General features: G+C 36.4%; 1 protein-coding gene across 5 annotated transcripts in view; it reads left to right on the top strand.

Moving 5' to 3' along the window:
* The window catches only part of CNTN1 (contactin 1), a 286623-nt gene that overhangs the window by 165573 nt on the left and 97650 nt on the right, over window positions 1–23400 (top strand). For all 5 annotated transcript variants that reach the window (XM_045507046.2, XM_045507047.2, XM_010970535.3 and 2 more), the window contains 9 exons: window positions 1314–1409; window positions 6853–7059; window positions 10646–10745; window positions 10901–11082; window positions 12117–12241; window positions 12906–13023; window positions 16556–16706; window positions 18933–19060; window positions 19379–19554. In XM_045507046.2, the coding sequence (XP_045363002.1) occupies window positions 1314–1409; window positions 6853–7059; window positions 10646–10745; window positions 10901–11082; window positions 12117–12241; window positions 12906–13023; window positions 16556–16706; window positions 18933–19060; window positions 19379–19554 (1283 nt within the window). The remainder of the gene's footprint in view (window positions 1–1313; window positions 1410–6852; window positions 7060–10645; window positions 10746–10900; window positions 11083–12116; window positions 12242–12905; window positions 13024–16555; window positions 16707–18932; window positions 19061–19378; window positions 19555–23400) is intronic.

Genomic DNA, 23400 nt, shown 5'->3' with positions numbered 1-23400 from the left:
ATTGATTAATTAAATAATTAATTCTAAGTTTACATTAAATGGAATTTTCTCCTTTTGGGGACAATAATGATGAAAATATTTTGAGAAACACTGTGCTAAACTAATAAAAGTTGGAGGTCTGAAACTGTGCATAGAGAGAGGCGTTGGATCAGATGTTCTCCAGTCCATGATTTTATAAGTCAGCATTTAAATATTATGCAAAATGAGCTATAGGATAAAAATGACATTCTAAAAAGACCAAAGTGGTAGTGCTTACCAGGAGGGAGTGAGACAAGGATAAGCAGAAAATGCGATCAGATTAAATTGGTGTGGTGACCATGGGAACGTAAATAATAAACTCAATTCTTAAAGAAATACAAGACAGATTGCATTGCATCTAAGGAAAGAAAGACCTTAAATATTTCCTAAGGAAAGCCTAGTCGAAGGGCAGAAACATTCTGCTCTCTTTAAAGTGGAGTGGGAGCAAGTCAAACCAATTTCAAGGATGGGAGGACTCATTTACACGGACGCTTCACATGAAGAGATCATGGGGCCATTAAGTTATCCTTGGTGAGATGTCAACTGAGTTTTGAGGACAGGGATGGCATTCCAGTGAGGCATCAGGACTAGAAAAGTAGATTTGAAGGGTTCTCTGCCAGAAGGTTATGTTTAGAATGAAGACTTTTCAGAGACATAAATACATTGAAAGAAGTAAAAACTAGATTTTATCATTTGAGTACTGATCACAGATAAAGAACAGGAGATGAGGCTAGATGGAAACACATGGGAACCAGTAAAACAAATGAAGAGCCAAAGAGCAGACTATCAAGAAACCAAGAAACATGTGAGTTCCAAATACACAGAAGGAAAGGAAATGAGAGCTAAGGAAAACCCAGAACTTGAAAAGGGTCACAGGATTGGAGACCTTCACATTCCGCAACTGGGATCCTGCCTTTCATCCTCATTCCTTCTCCCCACTGGAGTCTCTCTCAGACTTTCTGGTTTGTCTGAGTCCATTGTATTTCCAGATACCCCTACTGAGATTCTTCCTGAATCTGAAGCAATGTTTAGGATATCCGCCATCTTCAGATTTGTCACAGTAGTTGTGCAGGTTGCCACCAGTGTCTGTAGGCGTCAGCCACCCCCAGAACTCTTCTGTAGGGCGCCCACATCCCAGCATGTGAAAAAGGGAATTGACCTCGATGGGCTTCGCCAGACCAACTGAGAGGTATCATTTCTAAAAATGAGTTAGTAGCTGAAAAGTAAACTTTAATGAATCTCTCTCTTTCTATTGACCAGAGAATGAATGTTTTCCTTCTTGCTTTCATCATTAGATCTTGATCCTTTCCCACCGGAGGAACGTCCTGAGGTCAGAGTGAAAGAAGGGAAAGGAATGGTGTTGCTCTGTGATCCTCCGTACCATTTTCCAGGTACACTTAGTTCTTCTGTGAATATAGGCAACTATGAAAAGAAATGGGCAAGTTTCTATTTTCTTAATGGTAATAGAACATTTATATTTAATGAGACTCAGTATTTGCATAACCTTATGCATCATTTACTAGTGCTTATAGATGCTTACTTTCCTGATTCTTTAAACTTTGGGTCCTAATTCTAAATTAAAAGTAATCTATGATCTAAAGGTCTATGATCTATGATCTATGATCATTTCCATTTATAAACAATATATGTTGGATTACGTGCCTATTAAAGTTCCTATTACACAGGAAAAAATACAGTAGATTTTCTACGAATAATTCCTAAAATAGCAGAGTACCAAAGAGTGATATGTAATCAATCATTTTATTAACAATTTAACACCTACAGCACACTGTGAACTGTAGTTAAATGCTGGAAAGGAATAAAGACATAATGAATATTAACCTCTTTAGGAGTACCAACCCACAAGAATAATCATCCAGCTTAGAAAGGGGCTAAACTGGCATCTGTTACAAGATTCGACTTTTGAATACGTTTTCAGTAATTTGACACAGCTAAAATGAAAGCCAACAAAATGTTCATTAAAAGATAAACACTGCATGTATTTTCACTAACTTTCACTTGTTTTATTTATCAAATGTCCTCTTGAAACAAAATATAAATACCACTTTTCGCACTGAGTAGAACCTGAACAGCTCGTCATCTCCTTCCGTCAATTCACGTTCTTAGGAGATGATGACCTCTTTGAAAATTAGACATGCCACCGTCAAATGTAAGAATGGACAGGTGCTTCAAAACACATATTATATATGTGTGTGTACTGTTTTACCCCGTCCATGCCATAAATCATTCATCCTCCTAAATGCAGTTAAATTAAGGTTTCGTGCTTTTGTTACCATGAGGAGGGAAAAGTTAGTAAATTATACTACACCTTCAAGAATTGAAGGTGGGCCAACCCAAGAGAGGAAAATGGCGCTGCTCCTTTGTTTCTCCTGTCTTATGTCCTGGCTCAGGGGCGCTCTGGTGATTGATTGGCAGCTCATGTCCCTTGAGTGCTCAGGCTTGCCATCTCTTTTACGCATGCTCTTACCCAGGATGCACACAGAAGAACCTATAGGAGGGGGCCCAAACCACAATGCTAATTACATTATCATGAGCATTGGGTCATGTTAAGCTGGGTCCTTCTCTCTATTGCACAGCCGCATTGTCCAGTTCTAACCATCTTCTTCATTGACATTCATTTAGAGAAAGTAAAACTCTTTGGAGCCCTTTATCCTGAGTGCAGGTGTACTGTTATCTTCTGGATTGCTCCCTCCCCCTCCCTCTCCCTTTGCCTGGTGCTCATTTCTATCTAACTACCTAACACTTTTCAGCTTAGAAACTAATAGGGTTGAAGGTGGGAAGAAACCTGCCTTTTGATCTTGAACCTCAAAGACTGTTATATATATGCAACTACTTATGGTTGTCAAACCCCGGTGCTCTACACGGTGATCTGGTAAACTAGGATATAGTGCTTACTAAATCAAGTCATCCTAGACATCTCTATAGTTCAGTTTCCTCATTTAAAATATGGCTATAATAACTCCTGTATCCCCTACTTCATAAAATTTGCTGTAGGTTTCAAATGTAATAATATATTTTAAAATGATAAAATGGATATATACTTTCAATGGATTATTATTAAGTAAATAAAATATATTTAGCAAATTCAATATTTTGAATCAATTATTAAAGCAAGTAAAGTACATCTTACTTTATTGAAGATTTTTTTATTCACAGTTACAGAAATGTCTCTCATTTATGCACAGGAAAGAAGTCTAGGAAGAAAGTCTCATCATTCACAATCCATTATATTTTTCTATGGACTTAGATGTTCTGTGGTTTCTTGCAATGGGGAAAACTCTGATTTGAACTACTTTACTTATTTATCAAGAATAATTACACATAACTACATCACTGCAAATGTTTATTGAATTTTATAATGACACTTGATATACAGTTGATTGCCTAATGCCTAGCACAGATTAAGTGTTCAACAAATATTTGAGGGATGAGAGCATGAAAGAGTAAATGAATGTGTTCATTAAATTGATGGATACATAGTGGTCACAATTTCATGAAAAGGGAAGTTTACCTGTTGAGATTTTGTTTTATTAAATGGCAATCAAACATTCATGAATGTGTAAGACTTCCTAAACTTCTAGACCCTCAGACAATAAAAACATAATGCTTTGTTTCTGGTTAATTTTCTACCAGTATAACCATCAGCAATTGAGTTTACAAAAAAATATAAATGATATATGAGTATATTAAGAGAGAATAAAGAAAAGAGTCCACCATTCAAAGGATCAGTACTATGAATAAAATACCTAATAATCGACATTGTGTGAAGTTTAAAGTGAATAAGGAAGTGAGAATACTTTAACAAACAGTTCCTGGCATGTTGAATACGATCTTGAAGGAATCTCAAAAGACTAAAAAGGTCAACACAACAGTAGACAGGGATGGGAGATCACAGTGGGGAAAACATGATCCCACAGTATAACTAGGTATAAAATTTTTCCTAAAGAAGTTTAATGTGGGTATCAAAGCATTAATTAGAAACTGTAGTGATTTTATGGGTATAGGTAAATTCTGTTCTATTGAGATTAATTAAAAAAGAAAGCACAGATGTCTTCTAAAATGTTTGTAAATTATTCATGCAGGGAACACTTAAGTACTTCAAATGTATTTCAAGAAAAAAAAATACCTTATTTAGCAAGGTTAGATAAGTGATGTATTTCACATTAATACAATGAAACTCACCAAAGGTAGTTGGCCAAAACAAAGTTTGCCTGTAATGTGGTCCAGGCTCTCTGGAGGTAAAAGAAAGAAATCTCAGACAGCAATCAATAAAAAGCAACATTTCTGAAACCGGTGCGGGTACTTCCTCTTCTTAAAAACATGATTTTGTAGTATTTTATTATTTAAGCCAGACAGCAGTGCTGCGAAGAAAACCGATGTTGGCTTTTTCAGAGATGGTTAATTTTACCATCTGCATGGGGCAGGGGAGAGCAGATAAAAAGATATTCCATTGAGTCCCTCTGAGAACTGGGTCAGGGTTTAGCTCTTGATTGCCAACATTAAATCTCATTCCTAAGTGCACACCAATCATGGAACAGTTGTGGTAGTGCTGAGGAGGGGAGAGAGGTTAGAAGATCCTTCCTACCTCCCTATTGCTGTATGTATGGCCTTGGGCAAGTCAATTAATTCAGCTAAACCTTTGTGTCGCTGTTTGAGAACAGCAATTCCTACCTTTGTTTTAATGAGAAATGATAGCTTTTACATATTCCAATTCTTACTTTGTCCAGTGAATGGCTTATCGGTAGGTGAAAATTTGTTAAATAAATTTCGATTGACTATTAGGCCTACATAGCCCACAAAGACAAAGACCAAATCTGTCTGGTTTAGCAGCACATAGAAGGTGTACGCTCTACTCCATATGTATTACATGCTCCGTATGTGTTAAATCAGCAAACTGGAGAATCCACACTGGACATTAAATCAACCAGCTGCTCTAAGGTCCAAGACGTACGTTCATACCAACATCACTGCAATGACCTCTCTGACCTAGCTTTCTTCCCTTAAAAATTCAAATAGTAAACCATTATCCCATTTCTCTTCTCTTATGAGTGGTACCCAGAAAACTCTCTTAAAATTTAGAGAATAGAGTGATTAAAATAGCCTGACCAAAATCATACCTAGTCTAGAATTAAAATACAGGCCTCCATATTCCTAAAACTACCAGGCGTCCAGACTATTCTGAATGCATTTTGTGTGAGGTATCTTTAAGTCATTGTATGGTTAAGAAAATCATTTTTCTGCAAGGAAACCTATATGTTCCTGATTGGTCTTGATTTTTTGGAATTTAATTGTGACCAGGAATCATTACAAAAATATCGATTTTCTCTTTAAGTGGGAATAGAAGACATTATTTTAAAATCAGACAAGTTCTCAGTCTGTTCAAGTATACTATACGTATTATTTTGGATCAAAAATTACATGGTGTTATTTGTTGCCCAATTCCAAGAAACCGATTGCGGCAACTTAAGCAGCCCCCAAAGTTTCTTCCTATGTTGTGCCTTCTGTGGTTTTTACCTGACCTTAAATCAACATGAGGATATCAATTAAAATAATGAAATCATTCACAGATATAAATGTCTAGAAAGATACGTGCTAACAATGGTAACTGTGAGTTGGAGGACTATGGTGGTTTAATTGTCTTTTTCTTTTTAACTTTATCTGTATTTTCAATTTCTGAAAATTAAATATACTTTTATAATTAAAAGGTTAAGACTGAAAAACAGAATAACCATCCTCATTCATTTTTATGATACTGTATATTGCTAGAGAAAGTCACAGAGCTAATCAAGGTGACATCCTCTGGGTCCTTCTTCCCAATCACACTGGATGTGTACAGTGTGCAGTTCTTTCTGTGTTTCTTTGTTAACTCTTTTTCCCATTCCCTTTAGCAGCTTCACCCATCAATTGCCTTGAGCTCCCTAAAGCCAAAAGGTGGTTTGTCATGATTATTTCATGCCTGAAATCCTTTCAAACTTGTACTTTGAGATCTCCTTTTTTTTCTGAGGGGATCTTCCTAGCAGCAGCCGTCTTCACATGGTTGTGATGTTTGAAAGGGACTCGACATTCTGTGACTGAGAAGTATGCATGGCCCAGTAGTCCCCTCCTGTGCATGTATGACTGCTGGGTTGGAGTGGAGAAGGGGAGTCCCCAAAGCAGAAACAGAAACCTGCATGAAAAGCAGCAAATTAACAAGGAAATTCGCCTTTTGACCTAACAGCCAGTATGTTCAGCCAAAGGAATTTCCTATGGTTAAGAGTTACCATATAATCTACTTCCTAATATTTAAGAAAACAAGTAATGTGCCTTTCTCTGTTTCTGTGGTTTTCACTTTTTCATGTGACCGGAACAGGTTATATCAATTCATTCCTAAATCTATCATTTAAAATAGGAGTACAAAAAGAAAAAGATATAAAGCCATAGTATGGCTCATGATCTTGATTTTATCTGTAAAATGCAGTAGGGAAAGTGGGTCGTTAAGTTTTTGAACTATTGGAACCGGATTCAAAATTCCACGTCTACTTCTACTTAATGTTAAGAAAGCCACTTAGCCTCTTTGAGTTTCACTTAGCCTGTCAGTGAAATAAAAGTAAAAAATTAGTTTTCCATAAAATAATTGAGAGGGAAAGATAATTACTTAGCACTATGTGTATATCACTCAGACTGCGATAGCTTTTAGAAAATGTGCACTTTTTGGCCTGTTTCCAACATTTGCTCTACAAAGCTGATTAGATTATGTGCTAGCTTATTACTAGAAAACAAAATCTTTGCTTTCGGAGAAGAACTTAATGGTTAGTAGATAATGCTTTCTTCTAGATGATCTTAGCTACCGCTGGCTTCTAAATGAATTCCCTGTATTTATCACAATGGATAAACGAAGATTCGTGTCTCAGACTAATGGCAATCTCTACATCGCCAACGTTGAGGCATCAGACAGAGGCAATTATTCCTGCTTTGTATCCAGTCCTTCTATTACAAAGAGCGTGTTCAGCAAGTTTATCCCACTCATTCCACTACCTGAACGTGAGTATTTTGTTAAACTCTGTTTTTGCCATGCTATCTGCCTATGGCACCCATAGTAATGAAAAGAAATATCCCATGGTTTGACTTGCTGGCTTCTCCATCAGGGCAAACAGATGACACATACTTTGAAAGTCTTCCTTAGCTTTCCTCATAGTGAAGATTTACCTCACTAAAGTGCCTAAAGATGGTTGAGTTTGGACTGGTTGCCTCTAGTTCTGGGAATGCATAGAAAGCTGAATCGTTAGCCAAATACCAGTTACACCAGCATCTTTTTGCTTCATGGCCAATCTTACTTCTTAGTAAATTCACAAAAGAGAAGAAATGATTAGATCAAAACAAACTATAGTAATTACAGAAAGAGGAATAAAAAGGCAGTTGGATTACTTTGACATTTTAAAGGAACTACTTACATGAAGCAAATAAGTATATAAGTTGCCTCTCTACTGTAAGCAGTTAGCGAGGGGTATCACTACTGTGGCGCCATATTTGATGACCACTGACATTCCTGACTGACCTTTTCCTAGGCTCCAGTTGAATTACCTTCCTTTTTTTAATGCACCACCTCCTGAGAAAATCAGATCACAATATATTTTCCTACTTCACATTATTTTTATTTCAGTCCTGCTGCTACAGTTGTGTCACTGAGTTCAAGCTCCTGAGGAAATACTAGGTCTATTGTTGGCAGACTTAAGTTTGGCTACCCTTAAGTTTCGTATGACAATGTGGAAAATTCCATCATTTCACAAAGCTTCTGTTTTTATTACTCTTCTCAAAATAGCAGTCACATGATTGTTTTCAGTAACTATCTTCTGATATTCTGGCTTTTTTTCCCCTCTCTAATCTTAGAAGATACTCTCACCACTACTGCACAGAGTAAGAAAGGGCCATCACGTAAAAACTCCCAATTTTCTTCCCTCCCCTCCCCTCAAAGTTCAGTGCTCCTATTCACCTCTTACTTCCTGTCTCAGTGGAAGAAATGTCTCTCCTGCTACTCAAGCTAATTCCTCCAGGTGGTCTGGTTCACATCCTGTTGATTCATTTAGGAGCATCACTCTTTCTTTCCTTTTCTGAGTCTTCAGACTCTCCTCCATTCCTTCCCCTCTGCACATTATTTTGTAGTCAATGCAAACAATCTTGAATAATCAAAACGACTTGTTATTTGCTAAATCCAAAGACCTCTTCCGGCCTGAGTCTGGAGGAGCTCTGACACTGTTGATCCCTTCTGCTGCTCTTGAACCCTCCCTTCTTTCTCTAAATTTTCTGACTCCTTCTGCCTCTTCTCATCTCCCACATGCTTCTCTGACAAAAATCGATGCACTAGCCTTCACCAGATCTTTCCCCTTCTTATATTTCTTTCTAATCTTTTTTTGGATTGCTGGGGAACATGGCCGGCCAGCGTCATGGGTGGTAAAAGAATGTACCAGAGACGAGGAAAAGTTTGAGACAAAGAAAACATTTAATAGATATGCTGCTAGAGGCCACAACAGGCCACACAGACAAGATGTGCATGTGTGAGTGTTGGGGTGAACTTGTAGGGTCTTTTATTGAGGAAGGGGCTGTGAACACAAAGGGATAGGGGAACAGATTTTTGATTGGCTATAAGTGAGGTGAGGGGCTTTGGTATATGACAAGGTAGTGGGTTTTATGACTGATAAGATGGAGACATGGGGCTGAGACAGACCAGTTGGTCTGGAGTTTTCATTATATTGTTTCAGCATTATCCAGAGCTGTTAATTTTGCTAGGGCAAACACACATCAGGAAAGGATGTACTTTATCTTCCGAAGAGGAGCAGGTGGATGGCTAAGGGCTGGAGGTTTGGGGGTTACCAGGCCTTGGCAGGCACCAGTTGGCACTGCACAGACATTCTCACCCATTTACACCTTTTTCCATAGTAGCCCTATACGGATGACTCCAAATTCACATCTGCAAAACTTTTTCCCGTGTTTAGTCCTTAATTCTCCCTACATCGTGGACTTGTCACATAGAAGATTCTTAAGGATGTTAAGTTGGAAATATTACAAGCACACTTTTTATCACTTCTAAGCCTCCCCTTCTGGTGCTCTTCATCTCAATTAGCAATACCATCAAAGTTCTCGTTTAGCAATAACTCAGGGTAGTGTTTCTATCATCAACTCATCTCCGCTGTCGTCCTCAGGACAGTGAATTCAATGGTTCTCATTTAGCAAATAAGCACTTGGGAGGTCTAAGGAAAATGTGGAACCCAGAGAGTGATTCAACAGGCCTAGGATGTGACCCAGGAATCTGAAGATCCCATAAGCATCCCAGTGATTCTGATAAATTGGATTTTTGATCTACATCTTGAGAAAACATTGATCCAAGGGCTGGTACTGTTGGTTCTGCCTCTAAAAGACAACTTGGATCTGCTCTTTCCTTTCTGTTCCTACTATGACTGTGCCTTAGTTCAGACCCTCATCTATTTTTCTGAATTTTATGAAACACCCTCCCTTAGATATCTGACTCTCTGCTCTATTCTCCTTCTCCATATCCCATCCTTTAAAACTGTCAACAAAGTCTTCTACTTAAACCAAAGGTAAGATTCATATTTCTTCTCTTATCAAAACCCATTGGTAGTTACCCATTGAGGATATTAGTCTAAAAATACTTAATATCATAATTTCAAGCCTTCTAGGTTGTAAATTCAAGCTCATCTTCAACTATATATACCTCAAGATTATTTTTGATTCCTAGATCTTTCATAATTTGTTGCACACTCCGGAAGTTGTGTCATATTATGCTATTTCTTCAGTCTGATTCAGTTGCCTCGCCTGAAATTCCTTGGCCCCTACATCCTTCCACCATCCTCCTTGGATGCTGCTCTTTCTGAGCATTTATTTTTGTTTTGGGTTGTATTTCAGGGCTTTGTGTATCTATTTGTCTCTCTAGCGTTAGTATAAAGTACACACTCAAGCTGTGGTCCTAAACAGTGTCTTTACCCTGTCTGAGCCCATTTCACCCACTGTAAGACTGAGGGAGTAGGACATCTTTCAGTATTGATACGCTAAATAAATAAAGTTATGGCTATTGATGAGCACAGTGATGGTTGAATAAACATTTTTCTTCTTTCCCTCTCTCCTTCCCTCTTTTCAGATTGTTTCCTTTTGGCCTTCATCTCCATGGACACTACTTTCTCCTTTTCTTCCTCTTTTCTTACCTTGCCTATTTCTTTTCCTCACTCTTCTTTCTTCCCTTATCCCTCATTTCCTTTCTTTCTCTTCCTTCCTCATTCCCAAATAGTACCTGGAACAATGTTTTACACATGTTGGATGCTCCCAAAGAACTGTTGAATTTTTTAGTGTGTTGAGTCAAACTGGTTACACACTTAGCAGAATGAGCCAATGTGACTGAAAATATTTGATAAAATGTATACTATATACCTACTATGCATAAACAAACAAATCTATTTCTTGTGACATGATCAGGTATTTTTCAGTACTTGTACAGATAAAGCTCTTCCATATTGAAGCAATTCTAATCCTGTAAAAATCACAGTGTCAAAAAAAACAAACAAACAAACCCAACTCTGCTTGTTAATTAGTTGACGTTTATGTTTTTTTCTTAAATTAGGAATAACAAAACCATATCCTGCTGACATTGTAGTTCAATTCAAGGATGTATATGCATTGATGGGCCAGAATGTGACTTTAGAATGTTTTGCACTTGGCAAGTAAGTATACTCACAGTTTTCGTGAACATATATAGAAATGCATTAAATTCTGTATTGTTTTAGGAAAGAACTGTTGCAAATGTTTAGCTACAAACATGAAGTAATTGCCTTTTGAGTGCTGTGGGCTGTTAGCTTTTGTTATCTCCTATTTAAAGTCCTGTTCCTGATATCCGATGGCGGAAGGTTCTAGAACCTATGCCAAGCACGGCTGAGATCAGCACCTCTGGAGCTGTCCTCAAGATCTTCAATATTCAGCTAGAAGATGAAGGCACATATGAATGTGAGGCTGAGAACATTAGAGGAAAGGATAAACACCAGGCAAGAATTTATGTTCAAGGTAGATATATTGTTTTAATTTTCCGTAACTTATTTAAATTTTCAATATCTTATTTAAAGCCATTTTCAGACTTGAAAAACTAATATAAGATGATTAATACTTTACAAGTAGTGATGGTTACTACATTATGCAAAAGGATAAAATACTGGTCTTAGGTCTCATTAAATCACAAATATGAGAGTAGAAGTTATGAACTTACGCTGCTGGTATCATAGGGACACCAATGGATCAATAGTAGTGTTCTCCCACCTCTTTCCTTATTTTATATTAGTTCATTTACAGGCATTCATTTGGACTAATTAACTTAAACAATTTAAATACTCAAAAAGATGATCAGATTGCTGATCTGCTTGCTATCTAGAAGCAATTTTAGGGGTGAGAGTTCTTAGAAATTTTTTTCATTTTTTTCTTGTATTTTTCCTTAGCTCTCAGTAGATCAGATCAAATGATGAAGCTAAGATTAATTTCACTCAACAAGATTTCAACTATCAGTGCTACTCTATGTAATTTTTAATACTGAAATGGTATTTAAGTGAACAAGTCATTTTTCTAGTCCCACAGTAAGATGTCACAGTGGCCACTATCTGAAAGTTTCATCAAAAGGAAGATTAATATATACCCGAGGGAGTGGGAAAAATTGCATCTTTATCCAAACAGGGATGAGATGGTGTCATAATAAATTAAAACATAATTCTTTAAATCCTTAAATGTCATTTGAAAGACTTATGTCACAAGAAACAGATAAATTATTTTAGTGCTATTCGTGAAGTAGCTTTCCAAGAAAACATGGTTCACAAATAGAAAAAGAATTATGAATTGAATTACAGTTACTGCATGCTGTAATAATGTAGGATAAAGTTTACGTGCAGACCTATTGAAATACAATTTCAACGGCTCCATCACTGATTTTAGGACACTCAGACTCTCTGAATATTCTCCAGAAGAAGGTCAACCAAGTGTATTATTTGTCCCCTTGAGATGATGATGGATGTTGAGACTAGCATTTGACACTTACAATGTTCTTTATTTTTTAGCATTTCCTGAGTGGGTAGAACACATCAATGACACAGAGGTGGACATAGGCAGTGATCTCTACTGGCCCTGTGTGGCCACAGGGAAGCCCATCCCTACAATCCGATGGCTGAAGAACGGATATTCGGTATGTATTTTCAAGTGCTTTGCAGTTCTTGAGCCCGTATTTCAGGTAACGTTTCTGGGTGGTCCTGGGATAAAGTTAGCAGGAGTGTCAATAGAGGAAGGGCATCTAGGCCCTGAAATATGTTTCCTTAAAAAAAAACAAACAAGAAAGTGAACATAAAGTATCTTTTTTTCAGTTAACACAGTTTTCTGTAATCTTATGTCTACCTTCTCTCTCTCTCTCCTTATCATTTCCTTTGTTCCACTTTTCCCCCCTTTCCTGTGCATCCATCTCCACTACCTGATATTGTCCTCTTTCTCTTGCCACTGTTTCCCTGACCCCACAGACACAGAGGTAAGAGCGAAGGTCCTACCTTTAGCCCTGGGAACAAGTAGCAGCAGTGGGGTCCTTCTCTACCCACCCACTGTAATCTCCCAGCTGGGCCAAGAGGGGAAAAGGTGGACTCTCTGCTCTGTAGGATGAATAGACAAGAGCCACTAGGCATGGTAAGTGGGTTTTACTTCCCCATACCATGAAAATCCACACCACTCGGCTTAGTTAACAGTGGGGGCAAAAATACAAAAATAATGTACCTCAATGAAAAACCAACCAAGCCCAAGTCTAAATGAAATCATTTCTATTAAAGTTTATCAAGGAAATGTGTTTTACTTTGTGTTCTTTCCAGTATCATCGAGGGGAATTGAGACTATATGACGTGACTTTTGAAAATGCTGGCATGTACCAGTGCATAGCGGAAAACACACATGGAGCCATTTATGCAAATGCGGAGTTGAAGATCTTGGGTTAGTATCATTTCTGGTTTCTGTTAACAATTAGCAAGAAAGCAGCACATTAAAAATGATCCTGGGGCACCTATAGATTATATTTGATTTCAGATTACTTTCTTGAATTAGAAATTTGAATTAAAAGCTTCTAAAATGTGATTTGGAATATTATCTTTTTTTCCTTGCATTAAAGAACATTTGGGGCAACATGGAGTATAAAGGTTTTTTTAAAAAAATTCAAATGATAAAGCAAACTTTACACATTCCATTTTCTACAGGTCTTATTCTCTCCTTTGCCTCCTATGTCTGGGCAGCTAAACACTGCCAGGACATCACACAGTGCAGACTGATGCTCCTGCAGTGCTGTGACCCAGCCTCCCAGCCTCAGCCGAGTCTTCAGCACTTGCTAGCTTTATCATTCCCTGGGTCTCACACTTTACAATTGCTACTGAAAACCTTCAGGACTTTCCTCAAGCCCCTTACCCAACCCTGACTCCTGTTTTCATACTACCTTCTTCTGCATGAAAATCAAAAACCATTGAAATTACTTCCACTTCCCATCCCTTATTCAAAACTATCTGAGTCTTTACTATGCTTTTCCTTTCAATAGTCTTTATCCAAAGGAAGATGTATCTGTCCTCTTGTCCAAAATTAATCCCTTTACCTTTGCTCTCAACAAACATAGTGTGTGTGTGTGTGTGTGTGTGTGTGTGTGTGTGTGTGTGTGTGTGTGTGTGTTTGTATCTCAAGCTACCTCTCTTGGTCGTGTTAGAGAGAGGTCAGTTCTCCTCTCCTTTGTCTTTGCTGACACCATGCTCTCACAGTCCCAGATTATTTCTTCCTGACCACCTTCATTCCTTCATTTCTCCTTTTCACCCCTTCTGCTCAGTTGGAAATCTTGCTCTTTTCCAGAGTTCTATTCCTTTGGTTCCACTCCATTTTCTTCCCCATTTTTCACATATTCTATGTTATTATTATTTCTAGATAATTATTATTTAAACTTTTTTTTTTTAAATCCTTGGTAATGTCTTCTTCTCCCATTAACTATCAGTGATCCCTTAACTCATATTCCTGGCCCAGAATTTTATCCTTAGCTTCAAGCTCAGTCTAAAAGCTTCTCAGTAGAAACGGTCCTCCGGGTAAACTTACAAATATCCCAAACTTAGCTTGTCTGAAGCTGAATTCATTATTTCTCTCTCACATCCACATCTTCTCCTCCTGAAAGATTTGCTGTTCTAAAGAATGACACAATCCACTACATCCTTTCTTCCCATTATGTCTATTAAATTTCTCATTTTTACCCCATAAATCTCTCTTGAGATTTTTTACATATTTTCATTACAAACCACTTTAATTAAGGTCTTACTGTATCATGTCCTTTTCAGATTACTGGAAGTAGCGTCACCGCATTTAGTCGTACTGTAAGTAATGAGTCCGGGTAGCCAGGCTTTCCCTGCCGGAAATGATTACTGAAAGGGTAGAGCAGCGACTCAGCGCAGGCCCTTTCACTCTTGCTACACCCAGAATTCTCCACGTCGTTGGTATCACTGCAAACTGAGTGACACTAAAGAACAGGAAAGCCAGTGAGAGAATTATAGGAAAGTAGTAAGAAAATTAACTTCAAGAAGAGTTGAGGCCTTCTTAATTTTAACTTCTCCTGCCTCTTACTACAATCCGGAGGATCAAATTTTATTTCTCCCTCTCCTAAAGTCAAAATTGCTTGGTAATATATTTAATCTAGTTTCTTTGGGTATCAAACGGACGTTCAATCTTTAGGCTTCGTGCAATAAAATCATTTTGACTCTTAGAGAAGGCATGAGGTGAGTTTCAATTCTTTCCCAAATGTAAACTTTTTTATTTTCTCTTAAATTTCTTGTTAATTGTTACACATTAAAAAATAGGATGAGAATTCAACAACTCTGACCAAAACAATCTGTCTTGAAGCTAAAATCTTCCAATCGTATGTCTATTAATGTAGTAATTAAGCAAACTAAGCATTTAAAGCCTGAGATCGACTTCTGGGCATCTTTATATTTGTCTCAATCTATTTTTGTTTATTACCTTTAAGTGTTTCTCTCTCCTTTCCTGAATGGTCTAGTTAACTCATTTATTCATCCACCAAATGACTGTTGAGTATTTACTCTGCACCAGATACTAATCTGTGGTAGGCTCAGTAAAGAACCAAAGAGAATATATATATAATGTTTATATATGTTTGTATATATATATAAACATACTCTGGGTTCTGTTACTAGAAATTCAAATATAAAGTAAGCATGAAGTCATTTACATACTGCACCAAATCAGCTATTCTATTAAAAACTGAACTGATTCAAGAAAACTTCTCTTTTTCTAGATGAATTTAGACTTTTTAAATATAATCCTATTAAAATTTCTCTCATATTTTACAAGCGGTATCTCACCAGCAATAATTTTTGAGTCTATCTGTACAAAATACTACACACTGTGTTGGGTGTACAACACAGGTTGGCTGGTTACTTATTTACTTACTGCCGATTATAGAAACTCAGACTAAAAGAACAATGGGAGAAGCTAAATCCTTTCTATAAAAACGTGTTTCTCAGAGCAGCAGCAGCAGAAGTAGGGACACCTGGGAGCATGTTAGAAATGCTATATCTCAGGTCTGCCCTAGACCTCCTGAATCAGCATGTTACCAAGATCCTCAGATGATTCTGATGTGCAGATAAAATTTGAGAATCATGGGATGAGAGATTGAAGGGTCAAGACCTGGATAAAGATAAATTTAGGGCTAGAAAAGGCTCCAGAAAGGAAAGTTACCGATGATTGGAATGTGTGGTATTAGGTAGATGGAATCCCCCCAGACTCTGCAAAAATACAAAGAGATTGAGAATGAGCTAGGTGTGGAGACACAGAGCAAAGTTAGAGCACATCACTGATGGAGTAACCTTTTATGAGACTCTATACCCTGTATTCATAATTATTGTTCAATTCTGAGGTAAGGATAAACTACGGGTGCATCAGGTCCTCCTCAATTAATTGGAAATAGCATTCCCCTAGCTGTTTGTAGGTTGGTCCTGAAGGCAGGGGACTCCATTTATTAAGGGATCGCCTTGTGTCTGCACACAGCTGGGGCTCAATAAATGTTTGTGTAATGAAAGAGCAGCCATATTTAATGAAAAGAGCATGCTTGCAAATCAAATGGAACAAGGTTCAAATGTGACTCTCTCTTGATAACTTCCTGCCTGTGTCACCTTTGGCAAAATATATCATCTTAATAGATATCAGTTCTTTCATTTGTAAACTAGTTAAAGTGTAAGTAAGAATACTGACTATGAACATGTGTCAATATTACTAATAGTACTCAATTTCCTCCAGTCTTTCATTTAACTTCATTTAACTAGTAAATGAAAGAAAAAGGTGTTATTATCCTGTGTGAAGTGTCTATTGGTCACATCTGATGATGTTTGGTGAGATTGATTATTAATCAAAAGGGAATAAAAGATGTTATAGAAGAAAATTTTGTTTCTTTTTCAGCCAAGGAGAAAAATAATCATTTATTTCCTTTTAGCTTTGGCTCCAACTTTTGAAATGAATCCTATGAAGAAAAAGATCCTGGCTGCTAAAGGAGGAAGAGTTCTAATTGAATGCAAACCTAAAGCCGCACCTAAACCAAAATTTTTATGGAGTAAAGGCACAGAGAGGCTTGTCAACAGCAGCAGGTCAGTCCAGAAACCAGAAATCCGATTGCAATTCACTATTTGGGGAACTTACTTTATAGACAACTTGTTTTCATATTAATAATGTACATATCCTTTCTTCCAACTTTTCCCCAAAGAAGATATCACAGTTCCAAGGTGAATAGAAGTATTTACCCATCAATGTCAGTATCTATTATAATCTGAGTTCAATTTTTAGGCTTATACAATTTATAAAGAATTTTAAAAACTGAGGCTCAGAGATTTTTGATAAATTGCCTAAGGCCACAAAAATACTTAACAACAGGAAATAAAATAAGATCTAACCCTTTTCCCCCTGACAGTGGCATCTATAGCCATTCATATTTGATTTAATTTTATGCAATTAACCTATTAAATATTTCAGTATGGAAATAAAAAGGTGATTTCAAAGTACAAACATCTCTTCCCATGTTCTTAAGTGAACAGGAACTTCTAATCTTCCTAAGAAGTAGACCATCTATCAATGTTTTGGTGGCTGTGGGAGAAAACATAAAGCATGTGACTTGCATAGACTGTCTATGTAAAAATCAAACTGAGTGGTTGCTGTAAGTTTCCTAGAAGAACTTATACTGAGCACTAAAATATGCAGAGGAGAAAGTCAGGTTGGAAAATATGAAGGTTGGGGAGTAGGAAATAGTTTAGGCAGCCAGTGTAGCATGTGCAAAGGCCCTAGGGCAGAGAGCAGAGGAGGTGTAGGAATGCAAAAAACTAAAATCAGCATGGTGGTCTTTAGAGGAAAACGGAGAAGAGTTACAGATGATTGGAAATTTTACCTTTATGCGTAATCAGAAGGTAGTCCCATTTTTATGTACTCACTCCTGCAACATCCTGCGACATAGCATTCCCTACTGGACACATCATTAGCTCTCTCTCCTTAATGGAAAAAGTGATAAGGACCAACGTCATGGGCCTCTCCAACCAAAGATTTCTCAGAACTGTGTTTCTTAGGCTATAGTTAATATATATATGAGTTTTGGGCTTCTTGCCTTTATTGAGAAGGCAGAGGGAGCCAATTTACATTCTGTTAATATGAAAGATTTAGTCTCTGTTCATAGAAGAATTTCCTGAATATTAATCTGTTACAAAAGCTTCTACTAAGGGAGGTTTTACAATATCTTTCTTTGAAAGTTCCTAAAAATAAGATACATTTGTATTTCTCTGTAGCTGTGGAAATGACAGTCTGTCCTAACTTCAAAGTCGGCATTGAAGTCCTGCAGTCACATCTCTTTTCTTTCAGATCTGTGACTAGTCTCAGCCTGTCACACAGTGGTTTAAAAGTCATTTTATGGTGGCATGTTGCTTTAATCAAATTCCATGTAGCTTGCTCTTCTGAAAAAAGGTTGATTGCATGACTATTTATTGATTAATGTCTCACAATTTGAAGAATTCCTGGAACATAGATTTTTTTTTCCCTAATAAATGAATGAATGAATGAGTGGATATATTACCTTGTTGGAGGCAGGGCCACAAAGTAGACACAGATTCCTGACATCATGATATTACCATCTAATGGAAGGATAGATAAATATGTAAAACTGAAGTAAATCTGATGACGTCTGTGTTAGGAAGAAGAATCTGGAAAGAGGGCTAGAAGGGGGAATGGCAGGAAGCAGTAGTGTCATGTGTGTGCATGTGCACTTGTGTGCGTGCTATACTAACGAGAATTACAGGCGGAGCTTTACTGAAGGCCCCACGACAAAAAAAAACAAAAAACAAACAAAAAAAAACCCTGAAAAATGTGAGAAACAAATCGTGAAGTTGTCCAGGGCCTAAAAGCACAATCCAAGGACTGTGGCTCTTAACTATGCATGAGGTGGAAAACCACTGGAGGGTTCTGAGTTCCCGAGTGATGACATCACTGAACCAAAGAGTGACATGATACTACTAATGTGAACATATGGCTCCATGTCTGGCTGACACATGGAAAAAGAGACTGTGGAGAGGTCAGGGTAGAAGCAGGAAGACAGTTAGGGAGGACTTCAATAGTCCAAGAAAAAGACAAAGGTGGTTTTCTTAACAGCAATGCTGAGAAAGAGTATTCTAAACCAAGGCTAGAATGTTTCATCTTAAAAAAAGGTCTCTCTGTCAAGTAATTTGTGTAAAATGTTAACCATCAAAAGATGTTGGTGTTTGTAATCTAAGACGCAGAAGAGTAACATATTTCATTAAATTAATGTTACGAGGTATGTATTTCTTTCATTTCAACAGAATGCTCATTTGGGAGGATGGCAGCTTGGAAATCAATAACATTACCAGGAATGATGGCGGTATCTACACATGCTTTGTAGAAAATAATAAAGGGAAAGCTAATAGCAGTGGGACTCTTGTTATCACAGGTAAGAAACCATTTGATTAATTATGCTTTTTTTTTTTTTTTTTTAACTTTGACAGTGCTTAACTCCTAATGGGCTGTAAGACGTGATTCAGCACTAGGTGGCTAAAACAATCCATATATTAATGTTTCCATTTCAAAAGCCTTCTGGGCAAATCTCTTGCCTGATGAAACTGGTCTTGGAATTTGAATTTGAAAACATCCCATACCTTTGCACAAAGATTTCAAACTCTGTGGATTTGTATTCTTTTAATGTACAAGATCATATAGTGTCTCACAGTTTTTTGAATTGTGCTTTACTCCTTTATTTAAAAATGCATAGATCCCACACGAATTATACTGGCCCCAATTAATGTTGATATCACTGTTGGAGAAAATGCCACCATGCAGTGTGCTGCTTCCTTTGATCCTGCCCTGGATCTCACATTCGTCTGGTCCTTCAACGGCTATGTGATCGACTTTAACAAAGAGAACATTCACTACCAGCGGAATTTCATGGTACGTGTTTTAAGTCTCATCTTATTAACATCCCAACAACCCCTGTGTGTCTCTACTGCAACAGCTATTACTATAATCATTTACATGAGAGTGAGAAACAGGCAAAAAGTTTTCATAAGTCTCCTTGTATTAACTGTAATATTCCTGACCCTTTCTAAAAATGGCCAGCCCTGAGGATTTGGTAGAGATATTAATCAATAAATACTCATTGAGCATTATGTCTATTTCCACTTTGTTACTATACAATTTTTATATTAATATGTACTCTGCCTCATTATATCTGTACTCTGGGTTCTAAGTGCCTTCACATTCATTTTATTTTATTTTTTAATTTTAATTTTTTTTATTGAAGTACAGTTACAATGTGTCAATTTCTGGTGTACAGCACAGTGTCCCAGTCAGGCATGTACATATATATATTCATTTTAAATGAGGTAAGAACATGGAACATATCCTTTGTTATAATGGTAACTTTAAGGCATTTATTGCATTCTTTGAGGGTAAGAAATAGACAAAATACTTCCGTGGGAGAGGGTGGAGAACTAGTCCATGTGATTTTTTAAAGAGTTAAATGGCTGTATTTTATTTTAAGAATGGGGAAGTACACATGATACAAGTCCTATAATTAAGTGTAGTGATGTGTTATATGGGAATAAAGAAAATAGAGGAAAAGACTGGGGAGAAATGCAGGAGTACCAGTGCGCACAGGAACGCCCTGGGCCCATTGATAGGATTGTCTAAATTACAGTGGATTTAAAGGGCAAGTTGATCACTGCTCTCACCAGTCTGCTCTCTATAACAGCAATCATTTAGGAGCCTAAAGACCTATGCTTGGTTAAGAAAACTTTTGGTTTTAGAAGTCAATTATTAATAAAAGTTTGCATTAACTCAGGAAAATATTTAAGATTTTTCAAGTTCTGTGAAATCTGAAGATTGATATGTACCTATTATAATCTGTTTTCAATTGTCTAACTCTTTAAAAAATATTCTAGAAATTTCCACTTGAAAAAGTGAAAACAAAGCCTTTAATCGGGTTAAGATTGATTTTAACTCAGTGGAAACATTTATTCTTACATTGTTATTAGCTAGATTCACCGAACAACTATCAATACAGTATCAACGTCTCATGTGGAAACTGTAATTCCAGGTCTTTCTTTTTAGTCTGACAGATCTGGCCATAACTGTACGTCTACAGGAAGCCTACAGTGTCTTTTAGTTTCTGAACCAAACTCACACTTTAAAAAAATAACAACTGGATTAAAAAAATGTGTTTTTTTTTAATTTAAAAAAGAAAAGCTAAAAAAATAACAACTGGGAATTTGTAGAGAGAACACTTTTAACACTATACCATGTGATAATTTTTTCCTTATATGTCTATTCTGATGTGCTTAATCATAAGAATGCCCAATAGTAGTAAACTTGGTACCAATGTCTTTAATAATTTCTTCAAATTGTAAACAAAAAAAGAAAATAGCACTCAGTTTTTACTCATTTTAATAAGAAAAAAAGTGAGCTAAACAGAGAGATGTTATTTTGAAAAAGTAGACTTTGGAATTTGCTTCGTCCCTTGGTGTTATATATTGAATAATTTCTAAAATGCAACATGCATAGTTTATACAGGTAATTACTTAAAGCTGTACTGAAGTCAACAAAAATAGATTTGGGGCTATAAAATTGCCCTAAATTAAGTGGAAGTTCATATGTGGAGCCTCCTTATGGTCTTTAAAATAGTTACATTGTGTTGATTGATGTAAATAAACATAAAAAAAGAAATTAATAAAAGAGGAAAGAAGGAAGAGAAAGAGAGATGGGAGGAATGAGGGGAAGAAGGAGAAAGAAAGAGAAAGAAAAAGAAGAAAGAGACCTATGGCTTGAAAAAAGAGAAAAGTAAAGAAATAACTGAAATACTAATTCAGGAGCCTAATAATGATCAGTGGCAGAAAACATACTCACTGGCTGAACAGGCCACTTCAGTGAGTGAAAACCTCTAAGGCACACGTTTAGCACTTTGGAGATGGGCAAGTCAATTTAACTCTTTAAATAATTTTTAAAGGCCCAGATAAGAAATGTATTTTAAAATAAATGATTAAACTAAATTATGTCTTTTGAACCCAAGAAACACCTATTAAGAAATCCCTTGCATCTTTTTTTTTAACATTTTTTATTGATTTGTAATCATTTTACAATGTTGTGTCAAATTCCAGTGTTCAGCACAATTTTTCAGTCATTCATGGACATACACACACTCATCTGGCATCTTTTTCTTTTAAAGCAGACTTCAAAGTCAGACTTCACTGCTAAATGTACCACGCAAATGTGAGTGAAACGCTATATGCGTTTGATCCGCCTTTTGGAAGATAGTCCTAATGGCTAGTAACTGCTTCTGGGCTCACTAGTAGACCACTCTCAGAGGAAGGGCTCTTCTCACCCAAAGCTCAGTGAGCGAAAACCTAACAGTGATGGCAGGTATCGAGACATCAAATACAGACGAAGGAGCACTGCTGACTGCCCTTGTCTATTATTCAAATTGCACCAGCAAATATATCAGTATATATATATATTTTAAATCATGTTTTGGCATTTTATTTAATTCTGGCAACATTTCTATTATTGAATAGCATTTGTTCATTTAAAAATATAGTACTGAACACATAGCACAGCAGAAACAGTGACAGGGTGAATCAAACGCCGATAAGACAAACACAGGCACTGAACTAAAATAAATCAGAGCTACTCTATGAGTTTAAAAGTCAAATATAAATGTTTTTGTAGCTATCCCAATTAACCAAACTGACATCATTATCACCATCATGCTTTAATCATTTTAATTGCTAAAAAACCTCAAATAACTTCTAACTTATGAAGAAAATAGACATCAAAATTTAAGCTTTTAATTTCAGGAGCCTAAGTTTGTATTTTACAATTTGATTTCAATAATACAGTACACTCAGTAATCAAGTATGCCGTCGTTTTTAGCTTGCTGTTCTTGATGTTGACCACTATGTGGCATCCTTGCACAAGGTTTCAAATTTCACAGCCTGAACAACTTGGGGCTTGAAGGTTTATGAAATTAAATACATTTTCCTATACTTATATCTAAAAGGTGTGATTATAGGTGATTTAAATTTTTTTCCTTAGATATTTTCCAACTATATTCATATAACTACCAGAAAAAACGTGAATTTGAAGATTTGAATTTCATTTAAGAATTTTTAGTGACCGATAAGTAACATTTAAATGTATAAATAGCATTAAATACAATGTCTGTTACATTTATGATCCTGCTTTATGTAAAACTCTTTTGAATTAATTAATTTTAAAATGTAGCTATTGATTTTAAAGCCCTAAGTGAACAAGACTGATTATAGAAAAATATTAAGAAGCTAGAAATCTAATTTCCCATGCCATTTATTCTTTTACTTATTCAATAGATATTCACTGTTGTATTATTATGTAATCAGAGTCAGTAAACGTTTCTTTTGAACTTGAATTTATGCATTGGAGAATGTTAAGTGTGTCTCTATAAATTATAAGTTTAATCAATGTGAAGCTTTGATATAATAAGCTTATATGCAGTTTATCTGGCATTCTATTCTGTCAAAGTTAGTCAACGTTATGTGACAAATACATAAATTTTTCAAATCCAACTATAAAATGCTTTCTACTTTGACTTTCCAGTTCATAGCTACTTACTCCCTTAGAGTAAATACAATAGCAGGGCCATTTTACTTACCAATTGAATGTTCAACCCCTCTTGTTCTAGAAAGGACTTGAGACCATCTACCAAAGATATGTATTTATAATGTATTATTTTCTGCCTCTCCCATGGTGGTACCTGATTGGCAG

This window comes from Camelus bactrianus, chromosome 12 (assembly GCF_048773025.1).
Source record: "Camelus bactrianus isolate YW-2024 breed Bactrian camel chromosome 12, ASM4877302v1, whole genome shotgun sequence".
Taxonomy (NCBI): Eukaryota; Metazoa; Chordata; class Mammalia; order Artiodactyla; family Camelidae; genus Camelus; species Camelus bactrianus.
The sequence above is the reverse complement of the archived record's forward strand: the minus strand, read 5'-3'. Positions and strand labels throughout refer to the sequence as shown.